Source organism: Coregonus lavaretus (genome assembly GCF_964263955.1).
Source record: "Coregonus lavaretus genome assembly, chromosome: 15".
Lineage (NCBI taxonomy): Eukaryota > Metazoa > Chordata > Actinopteri > Salmoniformes > Salmonidae > Coregonus > Coregonus lavaretus.
In genome coordinates, this window is record NC_140002.1 from 2,702,978 (window position 1) to 2,714,796 (window position 11,819).

Consider the following 11,819-nt stretch of genomic DNA (forward strand, 5'->3'; position numbering starts at 1 on the left):
AGGCTGTTCTAGAGACAGATACCCCAACTCAGTCACAGGAGGTTGAAGGAGAGAGTGAGTTGGACGAGGCTGTTGCCATCCCATCTCAGTCGCAGGAGGTTGAAGGAGAGAGTGAGTTGGACGAGGCTGTTGCCATCCCATCTCAGTCGCAGGAGGTTGAAGGAGAGAGTGAGTTGGACGAGGCTGTTGCCATCCCATCTCAGTCGCAGGAGGTTGAAGGAGAGATTGAGTTGGACGAGGCTGTTGCCATCCCATCTCAGTCGCAGGAGGTTGAAGGAGAGAGTGAGATGGACGAGGCTGTTGCCATCCCATCTCAGTCGCAGGAGGTTGAAGGAGAGATTGAGATGGACGAGGCTGTTGCCATCCCATCTCAGTCGCAGGAGGTCGAAGGAGAGAGTGAGATGGACGAGGCTGTTGCCATCCCATCTCAGTCGCAGGAGGTTGAAGGAGAGAGTGAGTTGGACGAGGCTGTTGCCATCCCATCTCAGTCGCAGGAGGTTGAAGGAGAGATTGAGATGGACGAGGCTGTTGCCATCCCATCTCAGTCGCAGGAGGTTGAAGGAGAGAGTGAGATGGACGAGGCTGTTGCCATCCCATCTCAGTCGCAGGAGGTTGAAGGAGAGATTGAGATGGACGAGGCTGTTGCCATCCCATCTCAGTCGCAGGAGGTCGAAGGAGAGAGTGAGATGGACGAGGCTGTTGCCATCCCATCTCAGTCACAGGAGGTATGATGTATTTTTCTATTACATGTATGACATTTCATTTAGATATTTTGTGTTTTAATGACGCAAAATTGAATTCCAGCCTAACTCTGCTTTCTGTTGTCGCCATCAGGCTGCAGTGGTGACCTTCACTACCGTGACCCACAAGGATGCAACCTCCCAGACCAGCCTCACCCTCAGCAGGGGAAAGAGAAGCTACCCAGACCTACACACCTTTGTGCAGGACATGAAGGACGAGTAAGTTGCTCTTTGGCTTCCCCATGCATCCCCTAGATATGTTCCCTGTCTCAATTGCATACTCCTCGTGTCCTCTCTTCTCGCCTCCTCAAAACCCATTGGATGAGAAAGCCAGAGGTCCCGCCCTTCTGACCTTCTCATCCAATGGTTTTGAGAAGGAGGTGAGGAGATTGAGAGTCTCCTATAGTCTCGGGCAAATACAAAGGACTCAACGGACCAAATAACCAATCAGGGATGTCTGGGTGTGGCCTAGTTCCATAGAGGTCCATCCATAACGTAATCTAAGATAATAGAGGTAATTTCCATCCATAACGTAATCTAAGATAATAGAGGTAATGTCCATCCATAACGTAATCTAAGATAATAGAGGTAATTTCCATCCATAACGTAATCTAAGATAATAGAGGTAATGTCCATCCATAACGTAATCTAAGATAATAGAGGTAATGTCCATCCATAACGTAATCTAAGATAATAGAGGTAATGTCCATCCATAACGTAGTCTAAGATAATAGAGGTAATATAATTCATTGTGTACTTGCATTTATTTACTTTTCAGCCATTGGAATCTGCTGAGTGAGAATATGCGTGTCGGGGTGAGTTATAGTCACCTCTAAAGTAGTTAATGTTGGTAAAATGGACCAAATATTCATTTGTGGAAATCCTGCAGGACCTTTAATCCTGAACCACTGCTTTAATTGACAAGTTTGAGTAAATGGTTCTAAGTTTTATATCAGTGCAGCCCCTTTAACAAACTAACTCTGTATGGTCTTTTAACATTGCAGATGAGCAGACATGAGTTTAGTGCCAAGTGCATTGATATTGTAGCATGGGTGATGGAGTCTACATCCACTGTGGTTGTTCCCGCCCTTGACCTCACCATGCAGATAGAGCTCTCTGATTCGCCAAGCTCTTCTGGATCAGGAAGTAATGAGGCAGGAGAGGTGACCTCTCTTGGCCGCAGCGTCAGATTCAGCTGTAGTGGAGGACCCAGCAAGTGCACCAGCGCCAGAACCGCCTGCAGCACACGCACTCCCACGCCTTTCCCCTCCTCTCACAGGTACCTAGCCCTATCCCCTCCTCTCACAGGTACCTAGCCCTATCCCCTCCTCTCACAGGTACCTACCCCTATCCCCTCCTCTCACAGGTACCTACCCCTATCCACGCCTCTCACAGATACCTAGCTCTATCCCCTCCTCTTTTTGCAGGTCAGCTGTGACATATACTGCTGCGCTGGATAAAACCGACACTTGTGGGAAACTGTCGGAAATCCTATCTGTCCATGTTTCCTCAGAGAATATTGAGGAGGCATCCTCTGATCTCTTTGGTGGAATTATTTCCGACCTGCATGAGGTATATGAGGCCAATAAGGCCTCCAAGCGTACGAAACCAGGTCGCAAAATATTCTGGGTGGAAGTGAGTTCAGGTTCCCAGAAGATTTACACCAAAACCCTGGACAAACTAAGGAAGCTGTTCACCTCCAACCATCTCACTGTGGGAAAATATATTCCTTTGCAAATCGAGCTCTCTGCAACTGGACTACTTGTAACTGAGGCCACTGTGGAGGTATCTCCTGTAACTGAGGCCACTGTGGAGGAATCTCCTGTACAGAAGACAGACAGTAAGACCCCTTCTAAGTCCTCAGCCCACCAGCTCACCCTCGACACCTGCACTAAAGGGGTAATCAAACAGGTGATCTCGGTGCTGAGGGTGGACACTTCAAAGGAAGACTGCTCCGCTTCCGTTGGGGAGAGCAAGACAAATTCATCCTTCGACTTCAACCAGAAGTTGGACTCGATAATTTCGAAATTGGAGGACCTCACCATTTTGAGTGATGTGACGTCAGCCGAGATTGCCACACTCATGCGATCTCTTAGTGCAGCCAGCAGAACCTCTAACATTTCCATCCAGAGCTTTTACAGTACTGAGTTCCGAGCTAAGGCCAAACACATTGTGAGTGAGACCATTCTCAGAGCTGCTAGCAAAGCCAACCATTCTTTGCTACAGGGCATGCCTAGCACCACCTTCTCACACCATGTGGTTTCTACAGCCGAAGATATAGTAAATATTATCATGCAAGACCTTGAAAGTGTATCCCAGTACACTGTGGACGACGCAGACTCCTTCCCACTAGGAGAGAAAAAGCTGGAGTCCCAGCTCAAACCCAGAGTTGTCTTTGACAACTTATTGGATGCTGCTCAAACCATGTACCACAGAGTAAAGGATAGACTGAACATCTTTTTCTCTTTTCCACCAGTGTCAGTCACCACAGCCAAAGATGTGCTGAACTCCACCCCTGTGGAGACACTCAGACGCATTAAGTCCCCTGACACTGCTCTTGTTGAGGACAGGAGCCGCCATCCGTCTGTGAGAAGTGAGAAGCCTTTGTCAAAAGTCTGTTTGGATAAAAGGTCTAAAGCCCTTGTGTCTTCAAGTGGCTCTTCAACAGACCACCATGTAATTGACACATGCAGTGAGGATGTCACTCTGCCCACCAGGAGTATGTCAGTTGTGAGCAACAACAGTTTGAAGAGAGCCTCTCCTCTCCACGGCAGTGGATTGAGTGAAAGTTGCAAACCTCTTGTGGCTCTAAAAGACGTAACAGTGGCAGTCAGCCAAGAAGGGTTTAGCAAAACTGCAAAGAAGATGCTCAGCTTGATCCTAAATGAGATCAAGTGTAGAGTGGCCAACTCTGAGAGTTCATCTGTTGGGCAGGAGTGTCTGATAGCCACTAACATGTTAGACTCTTTACTGGAGAGCCTTGACCAGTTGCCTGACATGAGCGCTGCCGATGAGATCACAAGGACAGAATCCCATACCTCTATCGCAATGGACAAGACAGGTTCACGGTCAACACTTGTGAGCCAACAAGAAATAAACATATCTGACACCAATATCATAGTGAAAACTATAATGGACACATTGAAGACGGACGACCCAGAGATGACTTCAGCAGAAGAAAATCTGGATAGGCTCCTGTCAGTTGAAGCCCTTCAAGGTGCGTCTGACAACCTGATCGCAAAGGTCCACGGTCTCATTCTGGAGATAACCATAAGCCGCCAGCTTCAATCCATGGCTGGCCACAGAAGCCTCTCTCAACCAGCGCTGCCTAAGCCAGCCCTGAGGAAGCTGTCAAAGGACGATGCCTCAGAGCTCATTTACAACTTTGCCCAGACTTCTGTTAGGAGACTCCTGGGGCAGTGTATGGGAAGGCCTATGCCACCCTCGGCTGAAATGGTTTTGGATCAGGTCATCAAGTTGATGACAGACGTGGTGATGGACAGCCTGACTTATGGGTCCAAGTCTGCAATGGAGGATGGTAAGTGAAAGTATCTATTTTCATCTGCACAGGACTTAATTGTAACATGATGCTCAATACATTGCGTTTTATGATGTAAAATTCACTGGTTGTGTCCAGAATGGCACCTTATTCCATATTTAGTGCACTACTTTTGACCAGACCCTATGGGCCCTGGTCAAAAGTAGTGCACTATAAAGTGAAGAGAATGCCATTTGGGACGCAGTGACTGACTTCAATGGCTGCGTCCTCTTCTCCCAGTTATTGTACACAGGTCGGTCACACTAGCGTGCTCTTCTCACTCAGACACCAGCAATGCCGCAAGTGACATCATTCATGGTGTTGTAGCTGACCTTAATGCTACTGAGGAATTCCCTGCCAGGAGCCTTAGCCCGGCTGATGTAAAGGCTGACGGCATGGCCCGCCTTCCCTCTGCCAGAGGGGAAGAGACTAAGAAGAACAAGTGGCATTTCCTACCGAAAATGCATACGTTTCCAAAGATCATGATTAAGGTAGGGTGCTCTGTGTTTTGAGATTACCTCTGTAAGGCAGGGCTGAAATTTACCCTACAGATTCACTACACACCTATTGTCTCTCAGCATTAGAACAATACTGTTGTCATTGTCTTGAGGAGGTTGAGTGAGGACGCTGTAATACAATCCTAATACACATGGGAGAGAGTCAATGGCTATGTCCCAAATAATAATAATAATAATAATATGCCATTTAGCAGACGCTTTTATCCAAAGCGACTTACAGTCATGCGTGCAATGGCACCCTATTCCCTATATAGTGCACTACTTTTGACCAGCGCTCTATGGGCCCTTGTCAAAAGTAGTGCCTTACATAGCGAATAGGGTGCCTTTTGGGATGCACACTCTGTATTTTACACAGGCTCAGTTGTCCTGATGTGTTTTGTCAACAGCTGTTCAAGACAAAAGGGGAACCGAAGAGACACCCTGAACTGGATTGGCTGCCTACCAAACGTCTCAGAGAGACTCATATTTCACAGGGTAAGTGATAAGCATCGATGTTATATTGATATATCACCCTATGACAAGCTTGTTAAAACAGTGACAACAGATACAGGCAGACGGACGGACAGACATGCAGACAGACAGACAGGCAGATGGACAGACAGGCAGGCAGATGGACAGGCAGACAGACAGACGGACAGGCAGACAGACAGACATGCAGACGGACAGGCAGGCAGACAGACAGGTAGACAGACGGACAGACACAAACACACACATTAATTTTCTGATTATGAAATGTTCTTATGACAGATGCTGAGTGTGAGGTTCCAGAGGTTCCATCCACTTCCCCTCCCAAGGAGGACCTGACAACCACACCGGCCCCTGCTCCCCAGGAGTCCCAGTCCCGTAAACGCCCACTCATAGTCAGGGTGTTACACGCTCTCTCCAGAGCCATCTCCAAACCATCCAGAGGAGCTTCTGGGAAGAAGAATTAGCTAAATGCCTGATTTCATTAATATTATATTTTAATCAGAGCCTTTATTTAATAAAACATTACTGCATTGATTTCTGTCTATAACAGTCTTAATGTTTGTGCACGATAACGGTAAAGTACTTCAAACCACATAGTCAAAAGTATTCATAGTGAAGTACCGTTTATTATTATTGATTGTGGAAATACACATAATACAGAAAAGTTGTTGTCACATATAAAAAAGGGTGCCATATATATATATAAAGACAGACATAAAGGAGAAAACTCTGTAGACCAGTCACATTCTCAAGCCATAACTAAATCCATGAATGGATCTCCTATAAGATGACAGGAGAACATTTGTAACACTTTCTATGAAGCCTATATCTATAATGCATACACTCAAGTCATTTACATTTGACATTTTAGTCATTTAGCAGAAGCTCTTATCCAGAGTGACTTACAGTTAGTGAGTGCATACATTTTTTTTTCATACTGTCATACACTCATAATGACTTAATTGAGTTAAGTGTTAAGTTAAGTGCAGTTATAAACACATACAGGGGCGGTGTGTTCAATAGGGCGATATGGGCGACGCACTGCCAAACGGGAAAAGGAAGGGATTTTTTTTCTAATCAATTATATCACGGCAACAGTAGTTCAGTGTTCTAATCTAGACGTCTGATCTGCCAGCCACTAAATGTCCAATCAGGCTAAAGTCGTGCTTCAAATGTCCCCGCCCGTTTTGGGGCGATTTCAGTCAGGTTGAAAATCGCCCAGAAGTCTCTCATAGCCTCTAATGTAAAAAAAAAATTTTTTAAATTTCAGAGCTTTCAATACAATCTCTGTGGGTTTCTGAGGGCTTGCACTTACGCGCTTTCGTCATACGTAACGTAACGTAACCATGAACGTAACTAAGAAACTACTCTTTCACCCTGAAGGCGGCACGGCAGACAGCACCGCTTGGACAGCGACTGGTGTAACCGACATGCACCATCTTTCAGAAAAGATTAAGAAAAATGAGCTGTCAAAGACCCACATTAATAGCTGTTTGAGATTGTCTGCTTTGGAGAGAGTGAATATTGCCACTCAACTGGATGAGGGATACAGGCTAGCTGTCCGCCGCCACAACGATGAGGTTAGCAACAGCAGAGTCGTGAACACTGTCTACGAGAATCGAGACGACCTCATAGAATGTTTTGAAGCCATCCGGACGGGTTCATTGGGTTCATTTGACCAGCCCACCGTACCAGAAGCTACAGAAGAAGGACATCGATGCTGTCTTTATCAAACGTGCCCTCGACAGCTTCGCAAGCAGTGTGCAGGCCATAAGGTAAGATAAAGATTAAACAATATCATTCGATCTTTCTCAAAGCAGAGCTTTATTTGAAAATGTATGCATGAAAGGAGACTGCATTTGTGTTTGAAATTACATTATTCTCATTATATATGGCCAGTGGTGTAATCTATCTTATTTTATATACTATGTGTACTGTACAGTGGTGCTCATACATGTATGAACACATTCTAAAGCTGACTAAAAAGAGGAATAAAAAAATTAAAAAATCATCTTTTGGAAATTGATCTTAATGACTTAATTAAAAAAGTTGGAAAATCCAACCTTTAAGGACACCAATTTTCTTTTCTTTTTTATTCCTCTTTTTAGTCAACTTTAGCATGGGATCATAAGCTTATGAGCACCACTGTATACTGTGCTGAACATCCAGGCTATGTGAGACACAAAGGCTAACTTAAACACTAAAAACTTTATGCATCCCTGCCCATTTTAAGTGGAACTGAAGTATTTGTACTATACATGGATACATTGCATATACCTGTGCATCACATAGACAACAATACTGTACAAAGCCAACAAACACATTGGTCTGTTTGCCTTCAGGGACTCCTCTCAACAGCAGCTGCAAGAAGCAACAGGAGCCAAAAGACCCAGAACAGCTTTGAGAGAAGAGGAGAAGCAGAGGCTGTCTTAAGAGGTCTGCAACACCATCCTGGATCACACCAAAGAAAGGTTCTCTTTCTCTGGCCACCTTGTGAGTGCTACCTTACTGCAAGCAGACATGTTTGAAAGGTACTGCCATTCAAAAAAATAAAAAATCTGTTCATGTTCATTTTTACAAATCTATACAATTGGCCAGAATATGGTTGTTCATATTTACAAATCTATACAATTGGCCAGAATATGGTTGTTCATTTTTACAAAGCCATACATATTGTTTATGCAGTGTTGAGGAATGTGAAAGAACACCCTTGATTATTTTTACTGTGATAACTTATTTTGCTTTTGTAAGCCAACACTTTTGAGATCAGTCAATAAATGCTTCTGGTATTGACTTAAATGCTGCCCCTGTCTTCATGTTGTTGCTGGACATATCTTTTTAAAAATGTGTGTAGGTCACCTAAATCATCAGAAAAATTGCCCCCCCTGAGAATTTTTTCAGGAGCCGCCACTGTAAATAGGCTATTTATTTTTGCTAATAAAAACAGAATGACAATTTACTTCAAATCCCCCAAATTGGTACGTGTTAATTGTAGGGTTGCCCATGGGGCTGGGGATCAGAAATGTCCCATGCGAGAGAGGCAGGTTGAGGTTTCCAGGGTTAGAGTAGTGCAGAAGTTGTCATATGCTGAGGCAGTGAAGAAAGTAGACGAAGATGGGTCAAGAGGGAGGGATCCTGAGAGGAGTGGCGTGAGTAGTAGATCTGTACCAGTACAGAGGGATAAACCAACAAGTGATATATGTTTCAGTAAGATTGGATATTTGGCATTTATAGCAATGGTTATCAACTGTACTGCAGGGATGGAACGTAAGTCGCAGAAAATAGAGGTTGTGGTGGCAGCTGCAGAGAGGTATTTGGGTGTGCAAGACTTGACATCAGAAGAGTTACAGGGTGTGTTAAGTGGCGGTGTCCCATCCTTTCAGGCTGTTGGCCTGAAGTAGAACTAAATAGATGTAAATAGTATGGTATTTATTATTCTTTTTTATGTTTTGTGAGTGTAGTGCTAGATGGTAGGGTATTAGTATTATTTTTTATTTTTTAAAGCAAAGTATTAGTCTAGAAGGTGGTCCTCTGTAGCTCAGCTGGTAGAGCACGGCGCTTGTAACGCCAAGGTAGTGGGTTCGATCCCCGGGACCACCCATACACAAAAATGTATGCACGAATGACTGTAAGTCGCTTTGGATAAAAGCGTCTGCTAAATGGCATATTATTATATTATTATAAGGTGGCGGTAATGCAACATTTATTGGATCCCAACCGCCATTAAACCTAATCGAAGAAGAAGACGTCCCCCAAATATTGCGACAGTGACGTATTCCATAACGTTGTTACAAACAAAATGGCGTCCGGCAGTGGGGTATGTATCGTCTAATTTAGAGAGGCTTTTCTGCTAATGTATAAGGTGTTATACAGGTTCTAGGGTGAAATAAACACAATTACTTTTGTATGTCATAATTCGTGTGAGAGTAGAACGTTTGAGATCAATTCTAACTATGTACAATCACCAGCCACCATGGACGTAAGCTAACCGTGCTATCGAACTAGCAAAGCTTGTGACTTTTACCAATGGCTGTTGTTTGTTTGTTTGTCTAACTCATTGGTTCTCAAACCTCTCTGGACACCCCAGATGTTTCACAATTTTGTTGTAGCCCTGAACTAGTTCACCTGATACACTTAGTCAAGGGCTTGATAATTAGTTGACAATTTGAATCCGATGTGCTAGCTCTGGAATAGATCAAGTACATGTAACGGTTGTGGTTCCCCAGGATGTTTGAGAACTGTAGGTAGTAAGTAAAAACTATAAGTAAAAGTAATTGTGCTTGAAGAAATTATGTTCTGTGTTAAAATGTACTGTCAGCGTGCATTTCTCAAACTAACTTTTTTCCTTTGATATGTTGCTAAAGTCCAGTGGTGGTGGGGGAGGTAATAGCAGCAAGAATGATTTTCGCCGAAAGTGGGACAAAGATGAGTATGAACAACTGGCTCAAAAACGTCTCGATGAGGAGAGGGACAAAAAAGATGGTAATTATACTTTCCTTTCGCCCCAGTAACTAACACATGGGAGCTAATAATATGGATTAAGTGTTTTCTCCCTAAATCATCAAACTATGGAGGCAAAATTCTAAGTGAAAGCTTCAAACTGAAGTTGATCCCCATGAATACCTGTGAGTAATGACTAGGGGAAGAACACACCCTGAACATATACATCATTATAATGCCTCCCTTCTCTCAGGCAAGCCAGCGCCCCCAGTCAAGCGGGAGCTCCTGCGACACAGGGACTACAAGGTGGACCTCGAGTCCAAGCTGGGTAAAACCATTGTTATCACCAAGACCACACCACAGGCTGAGATGGGCGGGTAAGAGGCTGGCATCCAAAGATGTTCCTGAAATGAAGTTAACACTGTATTGGCACTCCCTTATCTAAGAGCTGTATGCATTATATCATTTATGAATACAGATTAGCCCTAATTGATCTATTTGTCAGGTCCTTGTCTTTTTGACAACAGTGATACAGGTGTCTGATGATGTTCTATCTCATGTTCAGGTACTACTGCAATGTGTGTGATTGTGTTGTGAAGGATTCCATCAACTTCTTGGACCACATCAATGGCAAGAAACGTGAGTATGCACAACATTGTCATCTACATTAGAAGTGCAGCGTAGATGGCTAAATTGGTAATAATCTACTTTCTCCTCACAGACCAGAGGAATCTGGGGATGTCCATGCGCGTAGAGAGATCCTCATTGGACCAGGTGAAGAAACGATTTGAAGTTAACAAGAAGAAGATTGAGGAGAAGCAGACGGAGTATGATTTTGAAGAGCGCATGAAAGAGCTTCGAGAAGAGGTCAGTGATGGGGCTAGAATACTGTCAATCTTACTCTCAGTCCAAATGGATGTAATGTGTATTACTTTAGGTCAGGAAATAAATGCCATTGCTGGTATGACTAACACGTAAGTTAAATGACCATTTAAGCTATGCTAAAACAAATAGTGAAAGCACGTATCCCTGTCACTTCTTTTCCCAGGAGGAGAAAGCAAAGGCATACAAGAAGGAGAAGCAGAAGGAAAAGAAGCGTAAAGCAGAAGAGGATCTTTTCGAGGAGGATGATGAAATGGCTGCTGTGATGGGATTCTCAGGGTTTGGTTCCTCAAAGAAAGGCAAATGACCTAAAGACTTTCTGCATTTCTTTACACTCTACGACCTTTCCCTTTTGGCTGATCACAAAGTAAACTTTGCTGTCTATAGTATTCTATTAGCCTGTTCCCTGATGTGTTTTAGCCAGCTATTTGTTGTCCTGAGCACGATAAAAGGGTTGGCTATAGATCAAACTGTTCTGCTACCAGGTTGGTATTCTATGATGCATCATATCCCCAAAACCCCCATTCTATTCCCAAACCAGCCCCTCAAAAAACTAAACACATGCTGTACATAGACACAGTCTGAGGAGTCCCTGAAACGGCTAGGTTTGTGGTTGATAGAATGGGATAACATGTCATAGTAATACAATTAGTAATTTATTGGGATTTTTATATCCGAATACAAGGGTAAATGTCCACTGAGATGTTTTATTTTATTTTTTATTTTATATAAACTTACAACAGGTTACCATTGACCCTTTGAAGCTTATTTTGTGTGTTCATTTATGTCAGCATTCCACTAGTTGCACTACCTATATTTTCTGTAGTGTTTTAGCGCAAATATAGTGGATGTTTAAGTTTAATCTGCTATCAAATACATCAGTTATTGGACAGTGCATTTAATTTAATTTGCCTTTTCAACTGTTGGGCCCCCAAATGACAACCTCACAACTAAATGCTTCCCTAGTAAATGTCACCTAGAAACATGGGGCAATTGTGTGTGTGTAGTAGTGTTTGCCTTACTCAAGACATCTGTGATTCATACAATAAATTGTTTGACTTTGTAAATCTTTTGTACTGCCATCCTTCTCAATATGAAACTATGGTGCAAACAAAAGAGGATTACTCTGGAACAAATATGCTTGCTAACAAATGTTTTAGTTATGCATTTAATAAATTGTTTAGGAAAAAAACATTGTAAAATTATCCCCAGGTTTGAACTTCATTGCCTCTG

At 43.4% G+C, this 11,819-nt stretch overlaps 2 protein-coding genes across 2 annotated transcripts; both read left to right on the forward strand.

The window, feature by feature from the left end:
- Positions 1-3,829: 3,829 nt before the first annotated feature.
- LOC311142601 (uncharacterized protein) lies at positions 3,830-8,660 on the forward strand (the record flags this gene model as incomplete). The annotated part of the gene is made up of 3 exons (XM_084178269.1): positions 3,830-4,278; positions 4,564-4,720; positions 8,648-8,660. The coding sequence occupies exons 1-3, from the start codon at positions 3,873-3,875 to the stop codon at positions 8,658-8,660; spliced, it is 576 nt and encodes a 191-aa protein (XP_084034395.1). The 5' UTR covers positions 3,830-3,872.
- Positions 8,661-9,028: 368 nt separating this feature from the next.
- zmat2 (zinc finger, matrin-type 2) lies at positions 9,029-11,784 on the forward strand. The gene is made up of 6 exons (XM_084177546.1): positions 9,029-9,081; positions 9,629-9,746; positions 9,958-10,081; positions 10,270-10,343; positions 10,426-10,571; positions 10,753-11,784. The coding sequence occupies exons 1-6, from the start codon at positions 9,064-9,066 to the stop codon at positions 10,891-10,893; spliced, it is 621 nt and encodes a 206-aa protein (XP_084033672.1). The 5' UTR covers positions 9,029-9,063; the 3' UTR covers positions 10,894-11,784.
- The last annotated feature ends 35 nt before the right edge of the window (positions 11,785-11,819 follow it).

Coding starts and splice junctions, on each gene's coding strand:
- zmat2 (XM_084177546.1), top strand. Junction 9,747..9,957: donor GGAGAGGGACAAAAAAGATG/GTAATTATACTT, acceptor CCCTTCTCTCAG/GCAAGCCAGCGCCCCCAGTC. Junction 10,572..10,752: donor TGAAAGAGCTTCGAGAAGAG/GTCAGTGATGGG, acceptor TTCTTTTCCCAG/GAGGAGAAAGCAAAGGCATA.